General features: G+C 50.4%; 4 protein-coding genes across 4 annotated transcripts; 2 read left to right on the plus strand and 2 right to left on the minus strand.

Moving 5' to 3' along the window:
• Positions 1-108: 108 nt before the first annotated feature.
• On the minus strand, positions 109-1,143 carry N7509_003525 (uncharacterized protein; the record flags this gene model as incomplete). Its single annotated transcript, XM_056628162.1, has 2 exons — positions 109-470; positions 543-1,143. The coding sequence occupies 2 exons, from the start codon at positions 1,141-1,143 to the stop codon at positions 109-111; spliced, it is 963 nt and encodes a 320-aa protein (XP_056490896.1).
• A 1,306-nt stretch (positions 1,144-2,449) lies between these two features.
• On the plus strand, positions 2,450-7,373 carry N7509_003526 (CORVET complex membrane-binding subunit VPS8; the record flags this gene model as incomplete). The annotated part of the gene is made up of 3 exons (XM_056628163.1): positions 2,450-2,791; positions 2,848-3,286; positions 3,343-7,373. 3 exons carry the CDS (start codon positions 2,450-2,452, stop codon positions 7,371-7,373), a joined length of 4,812 nt encoding a protein of 1,603 aa, XP_056490897.1.
• A 1,679-nt stretch (positions 7,374-9,052) lies between these two features.
• Positions 9,053-10,804, plus strand: N7509_003527 (glycoside hydrolase family 16 protein; the record flags this gene model as incomplete). Its single annotated transcript, XM_056628164.1, has 5 exons — positions 9,053-9,143; positions 9,503-9,615; positions 9,689-9,921; positions 9,985-10,408; positions 10,454-10,804. 5 exons carry the CDS (start codon positions 9,053-9,055, stop codon positions 10,802-10,804), a joined length of 1,212 nt encoding a protein of 403 aa, XP_056490898.1.
• A 1,608-nt stretch (positions 10,805-12,412) lies between these two features.
• Positions 12,413-15,791, minus strand: N7509_003528 (putative capsular associated protein; the record flags this gene model as incomplete). Its single annotated transcript, XM_056628165.1, has 9 exons — positions 12,413-12,609; positions 12,660-13,988; positions 14,051-14,082; positions 14,144-14,481; positions 14,533-14,685; positions 14,744-15,157; positions 15,220-15,551; positions 15,606-15,664; positions 15,748-15,791. The coding sequence occupies 9 exons, from the start codon at positions 15,789-15,791 to the stop codon at positions 12,413-12,415; spliced, it is 2,898 nt and encodes a 965-aa protein (XP_056490899.1).
• Positions 15,792-16,205: the final 414 nt, after the last annotated feature.

Here is a 16,205-nt window from a genome sequence, read left to right on the forward strand (position 1 = left end):
ATACAAATGATTGAATTCAAGTTAATCAGCCTTGGAGGTTGATAAAAGATGATACTAGTATAGAATTTGCAATAACACATAGCTTAAGACAGGCTAATCACTGTATACTCAAAAGCCATTCAAATCATTCTGCGCATTGATCGCATCCCCCTTATCCACAAAGTCCAGCAAGATTGCATTTGGCGCGCGATCATACAGCCCTTCGCATAAACTAGCCTGCGCTCCGATACTACCATCGCCCGTGGCTGCGTTGGTTTCTCCTGCGTGCTTGCGATCCGGAATCTTCACACCGAAGATGTCCACGTCTAAAAAGTGATTCACGATGTACATGCGGCCTGATGCGGAAGCGCCGGAGGGTCGGTCGATGGCACAGCTCGAGAAGGACGAGTCGGTCACGTCGTAGGCTGTTTCGAAGTAATAGGCGAACTCGTCAAGGATGTAATCCACCTTCTTCACATCGGCACCGTAGTCTATGGGAGTGTGTCGTCAGAATATATTCAACTAAATGAGTGGAGATATTGCTTGGTCTATTCGCGGCTTACCTAGAAAAACGACCAATCTTTTCCCACTTAATATCAGTTCTCCGATCGTAGGCCATTTATCAATAGCCAATGTATCTGGATTTGAAGACGGGACAAATGCGTAGTCGGTAATTCCACTGCTGGAAAACGTATCTCCAAACTCGGTGATATCTACCGAGTCCCCGTTCGTGAGGAGGAGGGTGACGACTTCGTTTGCGTTTGAATCGAGCCAGTCCTTGACAGTGCTCAGAAATGACTCTAGTCTTCCTGCATCTTCGAGAAAACACGAAGTATGACATAACTCTAGAACTTTGTCATCCAGGATGGAATGGTGCGTTTGTGCCTGCAGGAACCGCACGCCCATGTCGAGCTGCGCTTTGATATCGATGTTCTGGTTCTGCTGGGGAAGTTCTCCAACAAAGGCAGAGTCGTGCGAGCCCACGAATGTGACATTTGAGTAGGAACGGTCGCAATACTCTGCGCGGCCGTTGCAGGTCGAAGCCGTAGCGTCGGCGGAATCTCTGGCGCGTAAGCTGCCCACCTCCAGGGCTCCCCAGCTGGTTGGAACGAGCAAAAGAGTCCCGAATAGGATTCTCACCAGTGCCATGGGGTTCGGGTTCATTTTGACTGGGTGTTGACTATGCTTTGTGGTGTTGACAAGGGATCGCCACAGGTCGGAAACCGAAGCGGAACCAGAGTAGATATTTGGGCTTCGAAGAAATATTCCGAATCACCAGATCTTCGCTTCAGCCGTGACTACTGTCCAGGTGCAGCAGAATGGGGTTGTGACTGATTCATATGCGTAGTATCCACGGGTTGTGAACTGGGAGGTGACCAGCTCCCCAGCATTCCACATGCCGGCGATCCCTAGCCCAAAAGGAAAATAGACAACTGACTTAGAACAAGGCCTCATGATCGTGCCGGCGAGAGTGATATCTAGCGCCGAGTATCGCTTGGTGGAGCTAGAAGGCACAAATAGGATACAGCATCCCGCATCCCCTTGTGACTCGATGTAACGGCAGGCCCCGCACATTAGAGGACAAGGATAGAAAAGGTAAACACTACCCGCAGAAAGCGGCATGGTGCCTGCTTCGGGGCGTGCCTTGAGACGCCACGAATCCTATTTCAAAGGACGATCGGAGCAAGCCATGCAGATGCATGACGGCGGCTCCGTGGTCGCATAGGGGCCAGGACAGCCCGCCAATGATGGAAGGGTTTGGGGGCATCCAGGAGGATTCATTGGTGATTGGTAACAGGCGGGAGTGGTATAGAATAGACCTGCCCCTTTTTAGCTGTATCTTTTCTCGCATTATTTTTCCTTTGCGATGGACCTCGGGAAATCACCCACTGGCATGCTCCTGGCGTCACGGCTCGGAGAAATGATTATAGAACAGGTGATCTATATATTGACGGTGGAGAGAGGGACACGGTGGAAGCGGCAATTTGAAGAGAACCACGTCAGTAATGTATAGATTCTAAGTAGTTAGAATAAATCAGTAGTTGATATGCGGGGGTTAACTCACCATCAATTTAAAAATGAATCCGATGGAGGGGAGAGAGGGGATATGTTGGCATCGACTCCGTAAGTAGTACCTACCATCAGCCACAGTGGCTGAGCTCGGGCCGATCCAGTCCAGGCCAACTTTGAACTGGGGAGCTCCTTCCTGCGCAAAGGCAGCTGGAGTGCCAAGCGCCACCAATTCCAGGCAGAAGGTGCTCAGTACTCCGACTACTCCGACTCCACATGTTTACCACCTCCGAGCCGCACGACCCCGTTCTCATCCCACACTGCCCAGTGGCACCTCCGATCACCCTCCCGATTCTATTCTTTGCGACCACGCTCATTTCACATCCCACATCACCTCGCTGGCTTGTCCACGCTTTTCCCCTGACGCGGCGCCAGCAATGATCATTCGACGACCTTCTTCATGAGCTCGATGGCTGAGGGCAGTGAAGGCTGGGTACGAGAGGATGAGGATAAGCTTGACCTAGGCCAGGATGCTGACGACTCCCAACTACTCGATCATACCGCCACCGATCTCCCCGGACCTTCCCCGCAGGAGTCGGTCGAGCACGACTTGGAGGAATTGGAGGAGCTGGGCAAATTGGACACGATAGACAATGCGCAAGACCAAGCATCGGAGAGGACAGTACAGCCCGGAGATGCTGGGCTTCCACAAACTCCACCCAACCGAAACACAGAGTTTCCGGGGGCTTCAGGAAGCATCGATGGAACATCCTCTACACCAGATGACTCGCCGTCCCTACATGTAAGTGCCGCGATTGGCCCATGCGTTAATAATAACCACCTACTAATTGGTGACAGGGCTCCGTTATCTCCTCCCAAAGTAGCAGCGCTTTGGCTCTAAGAGGTTCTTCACGATTTAGTCCAAGTCCGAGTCCAGCGCATCGTCCGTTCGATCTCCGCTTTCAATCCCGTCTTTCCTCATCACCGCTCGCCGCATCAAGAACTGGCTCGCCTTTCCTCGCACACCTCCATTCCAGACAGTCCTCTATCACTAGCCAGGTCTCACCCACCCCTGAATCCGACAATGACACGCCTCAGAGTCCCTGGGATGTGGTCAGGTGGACAAAGCTGCGCAAGATCACCGGCCAGGCCTTTTCAGAAATCGGAAAACGTAACTTCGGCCGGCCAACCTGCTTGGCGGTTTCAACCAGCATTGTGGTCGGTACTTCCAAGGGAATTATTCTAGTCTTTGACTACCAACAAAGCTTGAAGCACATCATTGGAACCGGAACCAAAGGTTTGTCGATCGCTTTCCCTCAGTGTTTCTCTTTCATGCTGTTAACCATATACCAGCTCTGGAATGCGGCCAAATAACTGCATTGGCGTTGTCTGCAGATCATTCTACTGTGGCTGGAGGTCATGAGTCGGGTGATATATTCACCTGGGAAATATCGCGGTCTGCAAAACCTTTCCTCCATATACCGCCAATTCCAGCGAACCAGATAGAAGCCCGGGTCTCTGATGGCCACATTGCGGGCGCATCTGTCATTCATATCGGGTTCCTTGGCACTAGGCGTACTGCCATTGTCTCAGCAGATACAAGAGGAATGGCCTTTTCGCATCTGGCAACGCGAGGCATGGGCGCAGTTGGGCGCACCATGAAAACAACGAGGATCCTTGGTCGGTATCCACAGATGGCACCGGAAGAGCGTCGCCGAAAACCCAGCTCGGTCCTGGCGTTCTCTCCCCTTCCCCTCGGCAATGTTGAGCAGCCTTCTGACCCATTAGGGCTTGTCGCCATGCTGACACCTTATCTCCTGGTCATCGTTTCTACCACTCCGGTTGCTCAGACACAACACAAAGCACCTCGACCGAAGGAGGTCCCGGCTCACAGTGCAATGACTGGGGCATTGGCTTGGTTCCCGGCTATTCGGTTAAAGGGGAAAGATAGCCAGACATCAAATACCAAACTGGTATATTGCTGGTCAAATGTCTTGACGGTGCTCGAAGTCTCAGAAGCAGAATCTGATGAACCTGTTGACAAAGACAGGCCGCCTAGCCTGGTCTTCCACGCACGTAGTAGATGGAAAGCGGACGAAGCCATTGTCGCTGTTCAATGGTTGAGCCGTTCCGTGCTAGCCGTTTTTACAATCACTCAACGCCTCCTGATCCTCGAGGACTATTCAATGCACGTGACGGATTCTATCGATCTTGCATATCGACATATCTATCATGTCGATCTCTTCTCGTCACAGCTTCATAATCTGGTGGAACAACTCGATGAAGAAGATACGTCAATGCACGGTGTGGTGGCTGACGCATTCTACATGAGCTTCCGTGCCTACAAGGGGCGCTTGTTTTTGCTTGGATACAATGAAACTCTTGTTGGAAATCTATCAAACTGGGCCGATAGACTCCTGGCTCTGATGGAGGGTGGTGACTTCATCGGTGCCATCCGATTGGCGACTTCTTATTACACAGGCACCGCAGAAAAGCTTACGGTTGGTCTCCCCGAAGAGGATAATCTAAGACAACCGATTGTTCAAGAGAAACTGTTGGAAATGATCTCTGCATCTCTCAAGTACGCTTTCGGTCGGAATGCCGAGGCGGACAACGGGCGGGTTGGCAACCCACAACTCGAGGAACTCGCCGAAGTATCGATTGCCGCCTGTATTTGCATGGCAGATGAAGACTTCTTGTGGGAGGAAGTCTTTCTTTGGTACGAAGAAAATGAATCTGCGGGGATTTTCTTGGATGTTCTTGAGCCTCGTATCGTCGATGGAACCATTCGCTCGCTTCCTCCTACGGCAGTCAAAGCCCTCATCGACCATTTTGTCCAGACTCATCCTGCTGGCCGACTAGAGGAGATCATCTGTCTTCTGGATACTACAACCATGGACATTGACCAAGTGACGACGCTATGTAAGCAACATAATCTGTACGATGCATACGTTTACGTTTGGAACCGCTGCCTAGCGGACTATGTGGGCCCCCTGGAGGACCTTATACAACTCATTCCTAGCCAGACCGAAGCCTTGGCGAATGGAGACTTTACGTCGGAAATGTTAAAGCACACAAACGCGATGAAAATATTTCCCTATCTATCGTTTGTTTTCACCGGTCGCATTTATCCCACTGGCGATCGTCTAGACGAGGTCGAGGCGTCGCGGGCTAAACTCGCTTTGTATCAATACCTCTTTTCGGGCCATCTCTCTGGCCCAGGATCTGGCATTACTTCCGACGACACCGATTCATTCTCCCCTCTTCGAGCAATTCTCAAATTCGATGCGTCTAGCTTCATGAGTATGCTGAACGAGGCCTTTGAGGATAGCTTCCTGAACGAGCCTGATTCAGAAGACGGCCCAACCCCAGGTGCATCGATCAATCGACAGTATCTGATTAGCATTTTGCTTCAAGTGATGGAAGAGTCCTCATTCTCACCTACTGATACCATTTACCTGGATATGTTTGTTGCACGCAATCTCCCCAAATATCCTCAGTATATCCTTCTTTCGGGAACAACTCTCCATCAGGTTCTTGTCCGGCTATGCCAGTATCCGGAAGAAGACATGGCAGATGATTGTGAGCTAAGTGTGGAATACTTGCTGTCTTTTTATCACCCACCAGATATCCAAAGTATGATACCTTTGTTCAAGGAAGCTCGATTTTTCAGGATTCTCAAATCGACATATCGCTCTGAGAAACAATACCCGCAATGGATCCTGACATATCTTGATGATCCGAATGGCAAGGAATCTATCTTCACTGCTTTACACGACTGTCTTCGCTCGGGATCAAGCCTGGGAAAGAAGCAGAGAAGGGATGTGATAGATGTGGTGAAAGAGCATGCCCAGCAAATCGCCGCCATTGATGTGAACCAGGCTGCTCAGGCAATGCAAGACTTAGCACCTGAAACACACACAACGTTTCTCGAGGTGCTAGAAGAGGATGCCTACAAACAATACCAATATCTCCTGGTCCTCGTGGAACCTCAGAGTCAAAGTGGGGACAGTCGGCCCTTTCCCTCGGTGGAAAATTGGATGATTGAACGCTATGTACAGCTGCTTTGCAGATTCAACCCACCACATGTGGCTCAATTTGTCGATGGTCTACGGGTTGGCGATATTCACCTAGAGAAGCTGCTTCCCTCTATCGAAGAAAGTGGAGCGATTGATGCAGCGGTCATTCTGCTTGCGAGACAAGGTCAAGTGCGGCCTGCTCTGGACCGTCTTATCGCGCACTTGAGTACGCTAGAATCAGCCTTGGTAGGCATCATCCAAAGTGTCCGCGAAGCCCCAGATACGGCTAGCACGACCGAGGCAATTGATGATCTCTTGGAATCCTTGAACAAATATTCTGGGGTCGGAACTTGGCTTTGCCAGGGCCAGACCAAGACAGCCAAGCAAACCCGGCCTAATACAAATGGGCATCGTGGTACATCTCCACTTGAACAGCCTCTGGAATTTGATGAGAGCCTTTGGCTGGACCTCATCGAGGCCGTGGTTCGCACTGCAAGCAGTGTCTTCGCACTTATGCGGGACCACCAAGTCAAAGATGCCGCGCAAGCCCAGACCGACGAACTTTTGAGTGGCGAGACTGGGCGATTAACGACATCTTTCCGATCCCTGGTTCAACAAGTCTTCACTGCTTTGTTGAATAGCACCGTTAAAGGTGGTGGGCAATCAATGAGTGAACGCACCGACCTGTCGTTCCTGCGTATCCTGCGGTCGTTCCTGACCCGGGCCGCCAGTTGGTCACCCTCGTTACTTGAGCTGCGGGCCGTCCTCGCTTCCGTTTTCTCTGCCTACTCCTACGAGAGGTCACTTCTGACCCTTGCTAATGGTATGCTTGATCGCGATCTCTTTGTTCATGTGGACGAAGTCAGTCGACTGCGACAGCATGGCTGGCGCCCTCGTGGACAGGTCTGTGAAGTATGCCACCGACGAATCTGGGGACCTAGTATTGGCTCCCCACACTGGGCCGCATGGGAGAAGAAGCAGAACAATGACCGAGAGCGTCGCATCGCCAAGCGTCTTGAAGAGGGTTATGATCCAGCGCTTGAAAGGGGGAAAGGCAAGGCTGCTGCCGTAGGTTCAATTCGGCCGTCCCATCTGCTGACCTCCGAACCCACGGGAGTCAATTCTGCTGAGCACGAGCACGATACTCTCGATGAAGAAGAGGGGCCAGGGGCCAGCGTGTCTGGACCCCTCGAGAAGATCCCCCCTGAACCGGTGGTAGTCTTCTCCTGCCGGCATCTTTATCATCGACAGTGTGTTCTAGACGCAATTCGAACTCCGGGACGACCCACTGAGCAGCCTGCAGCATTTCAGCGCGAGAATGCCGACTGGCCTGTCACTGAGCTTTTTTGCCCAGCTTGTAAATAGGTTTCTACTGGTAGCGACCCTTTCTACGTCCCGCTTTCCCCTTATCACGATTGTCCACCTTTTCCATCCTATGTGTTCTGCTTGGAGGACCTTACAGATGGCCCCCCCTGAAGAGCATGAGCGGGATCTGTCATATAGTCACTTTTTTTCTTTTCTTTTTTAACACCCCTGCAATATCATTGAGCGTATTTGGCATTTGCTCCGTGTGAGGTAGTTCATACTAGAGACTTTCCGAGTTAGATCTACCCGTAACCTCCGCGATCCATGTCGCTGGTCTGTACTTCGTACTTCGTACCCGGACATTTCAGATCCATATACTCCGTACTATACTCCGTATGCTCCGTAGTTCCATAGTTCCAGTGGCTTGCAGATTGCAGGGGCGTGGCTTTCCCCAGGAACGCCCTGTCAGAGTAAATGAAGCCCGAGATGATTTATCTGTGACATCTGCGAATCCATGTGGGTCAGACTGATGAAATCAGGGCGATCTTCCGTGGCATTGTCCTAACGTAGTATGTCGAGAATCGTGTAGAGGACAGATGCCGTGCTCAGATGGATGGAGATTGCGACCGTGGAATGGGATTTCGGAAGGAGTCCATATGGAGGACCAGGGCTGACGCGGAAATGCGTGGATGTACTTTCTCTCTGCACTAGGGCAAGCAGTGTACAGTATACTTGTACTGCAGAGTACTCCGTACCTTAACTGCATATGTACTCCCTTCGCCACTCCAAAAAAACCCTCCCACTTCCACCTTCCAGTTGCATCTGCCCCCTTTATGCATTTCTTCTATCTGATCTCTCCATCTGCCGAACAGATACCGTCTGTCATCATTCTCTGGTACCGGTGACGAATGGAAGGATGAGAGAAAAAAATCAAAAGCTTATTCCCGATATCGCGACGGCGTATGCCTATTCGTCGATCATCCTTGCCACCTCCAACTGAGTACAACCAGTGACACCGCGCAGACGACTCGGCAACAGGGGTTTCTTTTCCGTCCTGCAGCGTTGGGCGAGTCATCAGCCGCGACACAGAGATCGTCCTTTGGTTCCGAAACATCCAGCCGAACAAGTGCAAACCTTGAGGCGCTTGATGAATCCGCATGCCCACCCCATCCAACCCCTCCAACCCCTCCAAAAGTGGGTGGATCCTACACTGTATCGCTGGAAAAGAAGGCGGCAGATCATATCACCCCCACCCAATAGGATGCACTAGCGCTGTGAAAGAGATGCATTACATACTATCACCTTGGGGAGGGCGCTACTATCTCCACCCCCCTCCCTTCTTCTTTGAGCAATTGCTTGTCACTTTCCGCCTCATCTGATGCATAACGCGGGACGAGTATGTGTCGTCGTCGACCACCGTTGTCCGCTTAGTCCGCGCAGATGATCCGCTCTCCCTTCCCTCCAACCCATCCCAGCCAGTCCGAAAAATCGGTAACGGTCTGGACCAATTTACGGCCCAGATATCGACGGTGTGGTTCCGAGTTCCACTCCCTGAAAGGTTCCATTGGAATGGACTGGTGGCTGTCAACCGCTTGGCTTGTATGGAGGGACAATGGCTGGAAGTGGATAAGGTCTCATCCTCTAGGACCTTGCGTTTCAAGACTCGGGACCCGCCGTTCGGTCAGGGATCAACCCTCCTGCCGCCGTAGGAAGAGTGCTCCGCGTTTCGCATCTCTCACATGGGCCCTGTCATGCATGTCCCACTGGGGTCTCAAGATCGGGTCGGGTGGGTGCAGAGTCAGGGCCCTCGCCAGGGACGCCACGCGGTGGGTTCTTTCTCTTTCGGCCTTTTTTTCAGCCCTCCCTGTATAAGAAGTCCGTTTGTCTCACCTTTCTTTTGAGACTTCAACCTCTCTCATTTTTAACGGTGTCTAGTCCTTCCTTTGTTCTTCCGGGGTTTTTTGTCCCTTCTTTTTTGATTTACATTCCTTTCTTTAGGTCTATACTTTCCCATTCTCTTTGGACTGTATATTCCGTACCCTTCCTTTACTATTACCCCGTGGGTAGTTTCAAGTCTTCTCGACAATTTACACAAATATTGGACTGCGTCTTTGATAGATTGCGTCCTATCATTCTCTCTTGACTCTTGTCTTTTGCATACATCACCCCGGAACCATGCAAATCCTCAGTCACCCTTGTTCCGAGCCTGGGCCTTTTTGCCCAGCTCAGCGCAGCGGCCTATACATTGAAAGACGACTATGGCACCTCTGACTCGTTCTTTGACAAGTTCAACTTCTTCACGGTATGTGTGGCTGTAGTTGGGATCTAAATACGGTTCATATTCAAATTTATATACTGACCGAACCCTTTTGTAGGACTCGGACCCAACCAATGGCTACGTGAGCTACGTCGACCGATCAACTGCTAGCAGTGGCGGTCTCATTAAGTCCGGCGATTCCGTTTATGTTGGTGTTGATACCGTCAACACCGCGAGCACCCCTGGCCGATCGAGTGTGCGTTTGGAAAGCACCAACACCTATTCGCATGGTCTAGTGATTTTGGATCTGAACCATATGCCCGGCAGCGTTTGTGGCACCTGGCCCGCTTTGTAAGTCAATGAGAAATATCACGAATACCTCAAGTCAATCGACTAACCTTTTTTTTCTTCAAGTTGGATGCTCGGCTCCGACTGGCCCAGCAACGGCGAGATTGACATCATCGAGGGTGTCAATGACCAATCAGTCAACCAGATGACTTTGCATACCAGCGATGGCTGCTCGATCGATAACTCCGGTTTCAGTGGTTCCGTCCAGACCAGCGATTGCTACGTCAAGGCCACTGAGCAGTCTGAAAATGCTGGCTGTGCCATCACTAGCTCCAGCACAAGCGACTATGGAGACGGATTCAACAACCAAGGTGGCGGTGTTTACGCCACTGAGTGGACCGGCGATGCGATCAGTGTCTGGATCTTCCCCAACTCGAGTGTTCCCTCCGATATCTCCAGCGGTAGCCCTGACCCATCTGGCTGGGGTACACCCTCGGCCAAGTTCGCTGGCAACTGTGATATCGACTCCCACTTCAACAACCTCCAGATTGTATGTTCTCAGCCTCTCATCTACGATAACCTTTTGCTAATGCAGATCTATCAGGTCTTCGACATTACCTTCTGTGGTGACTGGGCTGGCGATTCTTGGACCTCTGGCACCTGCGCTTCCAAGGCTGACACCTGCATATCTTACGTCCAAAACAACCCTTCCGCATTCGACGAGACCTACTGGGGCATCAACTCTCTCAAGGTCTACCAAGACAGCAGCAGCTCCTCCCAGCGCGACTTTCACCACCACGCAGCTGCCCACGTTCGCCGAGGCGCCAACGAGCCCGTCTCTGACCCCAATATCCGTCGCGACCCGTCAAACGTTCGTCCCGCGCCCCGTCCGACCCGGAAGCACCGCCGCGACCGCTACAAACATGGCCACGGCCACGGTCAGTAAGCGGCCCAATTTGGGAGGAATAACGAAATACTTTTGATATGACATCAAAATGGACTTGCTGGACATTGACAGTTTTCTTCACTTCTTGATCGAGATCTGAGATCTCATTTTGTTTGCTGGACATTTTTTGAACTACATTTTCTCTTCTTCTGCTAGAACCTGGCTTGTTCTGCATATGCGGTCTGTCTCTTGTTTTCCACTGGCATGGGGCGACCTGCAATTTTTTTCTTGACGATTTTTGACGATGAATTGGGCGATTGATGTTATTGTTTTTAAATACCCCTTCTAAACCATTCGTTTATATAACCTTGGAATCATTTGAATTGAGATTTGCATCTCGATGCATATATACATTAAATCACTCTGAGTAGCGTGCGTCTCTGGTATAAAGTTTCAACAATAGACAAGGCGAAAGCCATCCTCCAAACCCAAAAATGGAACAAAAATAAGTCGAAAGAAAGACGAAGACCTCTCCAAACCACCGGCTTAAAACATCGTCATAACTTTCTAGCAACAACAACAGTCTCATATGGAGTCAATCCACACTCTTCTGGCAAAAAGGTCAACTCCGAAAACGAAGATTGTCGAAACCGATCTTCATAATCCGCCCAATCGACCCTGGGCCCCAACCACAAGATCATCTCAACTCCACAACCAAGATGACTATCAAAGTACTTCGTGATCAATTTCGGATCTCGCGGATACACAAACATCCAAGCCGCAGCCCGTTCGGCTTCAGGACAAAGACCCCACCCCCCCACCAACGACATGCATATCTTCCTCTGCGATGTACCGATTGACAGACGAGTCTACTTCCACGCCCTGCACGGTGATGTTGGCATTGCTATGCGTGAGAAGAGACTCCAGTAGTCCCGACCCGCTGCCGATTGAGAGTGTGAATTTGGGGGTTTGGGGGAGGAGTTCGGATAAGGTTGAGATGAGGGTGCTGGATAGGCCGAGACAGCAGTCGGGGAATCTTATTGGTGTGGGGCCGAGTTGGATTTGTATTCTTTTTATATCCATTGAGGCGTGTTTAAGATTTGATAGTAATTCTTTGTGATAAATTTGTAGAATGGTGGATGGATGTCGGTGGGCTCGGTGACGGATTTACCAAACGGCCGAAGTATATGGACCCGCTTCGAGGGGTTTCTAACGGTTTTACTCGTAGTATGACCGTTGATTTGACTACTAGTTTAACTTTTGGGATTTGGCACTTGTTTCGCGGCTAGTTCATTTTGCTGATCGAAATCCCAGGGCTGGTGTTGTGGGAACTGTGAAATGACTCTATAGCCATGTGGTGCAGCCTTGTATCTGCACCAGTAGTAGAAATAGCTACTCGTACGACCTAGGACATCATGAGTGGGCCAATAATCGATTACACGATGCATGGCAATTATGCTCAATTGACTGGCCCAGTAAGTGAGAGCGTTTGAGGCATGTCATTGAATGGCTTCAGGGCTGTCTCCATGTCGGAGAAATTCTACGTAGCCCTAGATTTCTACGTGACTGAAAGAAGACGGAGAGATCGTTGAGATCATCACATATGTACTAGTATTCATGATTTCAAAATAGACGCCCAGCGCTCAAAAAAAATCATATTCATCACATTCAAGCTGGGGGCTTATACCCCAGCACATCCCTCTGGTCATCTGTGAGACGCCCCCATTCCAGTAAAAGCCTGAAGAAGTAGATCTCCATATCTTCCTTGCGTAAGGCGACATCGGTCCATTTACGTCCCTGGTCGGCAATCCATTTGCCCTGTCTTGTATGGGCGTCCATCCGCATCGGAGGTGCCTTGTTGGGATCTTGTCCATCGATCGTCGGCCGGGAACACCAGAGAAATACGCTAGCGTACTCCAAAGACCATGGAGACGGATATCGATAGGTACAAAATGTAGCCATGAAATCACACGCGAGTCAAACCACTGTCGGAAGAGTCCGGTGCGGAATGGTAGGCTGCGACTCTGCAAGAAAGGCAAGAAACGGCCGCTGAATCCAGCACCGTCAAGATCGAATAGATACCGGTTAGACCAGTGGTTTTGGAAATCGACCCAGGAGGCCGTTCCCAGTTCGTCGCGCTGAGTATCGCAGTCTCCGCAACGTGTTATGGGGCCGGCGATGTGGACATTCGTTTCGAGGTGCAGGTCATCAATCGGGGCTGCCCCGTTCATTATTTCGTATTTGTAGGACCGCCCGTCGACGGGAAGGAGAACGGATACTTGGTTATCGGTGTTGTTGTTGACCAGATGGGCGAAGCGTTGCCTTGGAATTCCTTTCCACTGATCAAATCGACTGTAGCCTTCAGATGTGCTGCCCACCCAGTATAAAGAATTGCTCTTGCTTTCATACTCCGGGTCTGGATACTCCTCAGACGGCTCATATTTCACCTTGTCCATATAGTTCCATGGGCTAGGGAAGAGGATATCGTTGAATCCAGAAAGAGCACTTTGGCTGAAGACTGGAATCAATTCCTGGGACACCTTGAATGAAGCAGGGGATATCAAAAGCCCATGAAGGTATGCTAGGTCTGGTTGATGGCAAAAGTCTGATGCCAGATTGAAGTCAACGGGAAATTGACCCATGGAATGGGGTGACACACAGTCGAGGCAGATGTCATGTCGGTTCCAGATACGCTGGGTACGGGACTTTGAGGAGGGCGGACAAACGGCGCTCACATAACGATCGAATATACCATTCCATGCACCATCCGTGAAAACCGTCTCGTTCGTTTGATCGATTGGTTCAACTGGATCCCAGCCAGATCGTCGATTTGGTGACCATGTATCCACAAGGCTCTCCGCAGGAATGAATTCTTGTGATTTCGCTTCACGCTTCAAAGTCAAGGCCCTTTCCCACGGAATCGCCACTCGTGGCTCATCATTCAAGTTGAAAACAATATCCATATCAGGTAGATGCTCTGAAAAGTTTTCGATCATATCTGCGGCTCCTTTGACCATCCATGCATGGGTTGGCTTGATGCCTTCTTGAACCTCGGGCTTCCCATTTCGAATACTGATTGCTCCAAGGTCATTAAACGGATTCGTCGCTAGTTTATGTGTCGCTTCTCGAATAGATGCCGGGCTGAGAGCACGGAATGGAAGTAGATTCCTGTAAATTTGATCGAACTCATCGATAACTAATGAAGATCGGCTGGTCGCATATTCGTACCATTTATCAAACCCCCCTAGACAAATGTCAGTCGTTATTCCAAATGCCAGATCGTGAAAACAGGCGATTAATACTCACGGAGGTGGATGTCTTTGATAACGCTTTCGATACTCCAAGACAGCATCTTGCAGGGTCTGACTGGCGCCGGCCCCAGATAGATAATCCTCATACTGAATGTTTGCTTCGTGAATTAAAAGATCGATCGGGTGTGTGTGAGAAAAGTGGTGCTTGGCAGAGGCAGCACACAAGCCAAAAAGACAGAGAAGAACGACGAAGGCCTGCAGTAAAACGTTTGTGCGGAATAGTGCCTTGGACTCTTCATCTGAAATGATGCGGGAGAGAAGAAATAGCACTGCTGCGATCGAAGACCCAATCAATGGAAATACAGTATGAGCTGTCGAGATGTAGGGGAGCGGCATTTGCTCCACCAGTAATATTGAAGTTGCCGAGAAGTAGATGAAAACGAAGCCTCCTAGGATTGTCAATCCTAACACTCCAAGTTGGGGTAACTAGTAAATTAGTATCGAGGCATTTTGAACCAACAGAGAGCAAGCACTTACCAATTGCCAGGCTGACACAGCTAAGAGCATTACCAGCGTCGCTTGGCTCAAAGCACTCCGTGCATATCTCGGATCTAGCAAAGGCTGAAGAATAAACTCGGGGCGGCTGTTGGAAACAAAACATCCAATAATGGTCCAAAGCAGAGAAACGCCCTAAGGGTCATCTGTTAGACTATGCAACTCTATGCTTTTGAAGGAATCATCAACTTACGACAAGGCCTGCTCCTAAGGAGAGGATGGCTCTTTTTCGTCTGTTACCCTCAAACCCGGGATTAGTCTGGCATAGCTCAGCAACCCCGATGATTAAAAGAGAGTCCAAGAAAACATTGAGAAGTTTAAAGCCCCGTAATCGCACTGCGCCGTGAAGAATGATAGGGCAAACGTAGGTGGATTGACCGCCGGCGTAAAATGACGCGGCGGAATAGCCACTCAAAGAAAGGAATGCTCCAGCCAGAATTCCTCTGTATGCGCTCTGTGTCAGGTAATAGAAACCCCCTCTGAAAGTGGAATAGACGACTTGGATAGGTCGGCTCTTGGAGGGCCGAGACGAAACATATTCATTTTTTGAGCGTGCGCGTTGATTTCGCCAGTAGTCGTACAAAGATATTAAGAAGGGAACGGTGTACTGCATATTGATAGGAAATTAGACATTTGTGACAAAGTCGCGACAGCCCTCTCTGGACTTACAGCATATCCTGCTGGAGCGCATTCGGTATTAAGAGAGACTTGACGGAATGTCTCAATCCTCAAAGAGCATGCGGCTACTAAAAGGCCAAGATTGCACCAGTATCGATATGGGGACGGCGCGGACAGCGCGGACTCCTCTGGACTTCCTAAGATGGGGCTCGATGAGGAAGATAGCGAGCTGCGCGACGAGAGTTCGAACTGTTCAGCGAGCGGAATGCCGAACCGCTTACTGCTGGAAGATATCCGTGACGTTGCCGGGAGGAAACGGCCTATGGCCAAAAAGACTGCACCGGTTATGAAGCACGCCAGTACGGCAGTACTCACCGGACGGTCTGAGAAGTTAGCCCGTGTCACTTGTCCAAGAGCAAGAGCAAGGGCAAGCTTACCAAAAGCGAAGGTGGAGTTGTAGGAGGTAGTCAGAAAGAAGGAGCTTATAACAAACACCCTAGATAATCGGAAATTGTCAGTTCAGCAGTTGAACTCTAGCTGAGGTTCGGCATGCAATGCCATCGCTGGAAGCTCACTTACCCCACACAGACCTTGAGTCCAGTTTCCGCAGAGAATGGAACCATCTTGCGCCGAGGATTTACCGGTTCAGTATCGACTCGCAACCCATTGCGCCACGATTCGCAGTTGGCATCCGACTCTGAGGGCGGGATAGTATTCAGCGAAACGTGCGAAGAGCACAGGGAGAGAATTCCGGACAGGATTCAAGGGACAGGGCCTGCGGTGGAAACCCAGGCATTATCTGCGTGGCCCAGCCAGGTTTTGATGGGCAATGGCCATTGGCCGGACAGCTAATCAGGAGCGGCATCATGGTGGCTCCCTTGGCGATCAAGTTGCGTCAACTGGGGCGTTTAATTTTCCTTGGAAGCACGTAACCATGGGCCCTGTGCGCCGGACCTTAACGATACAGGATAAGTGTACGGAGTACCACCCAACTAAAGCACCACTAATATAGTTAGCGTTAATAATGGGGAGTAAAT

This window comes from Penicillium cosmopolitanum, assembly GCF_028827165.1.
Source record: "Penicillium cosmopolitanum strain IBT 29677 chromosome Unknown utg000005l:1.0-4006212.0:1.0-4009387.0, whole genome shotgun sequence".
Classification (NCBI taxonomy): Eukaryota; Fungi; Ascomycota; class Eurotiomycetes; order Eurotiales; family Aspergillaceae; genus Penicillium; species Penicillium cosmopolitanum.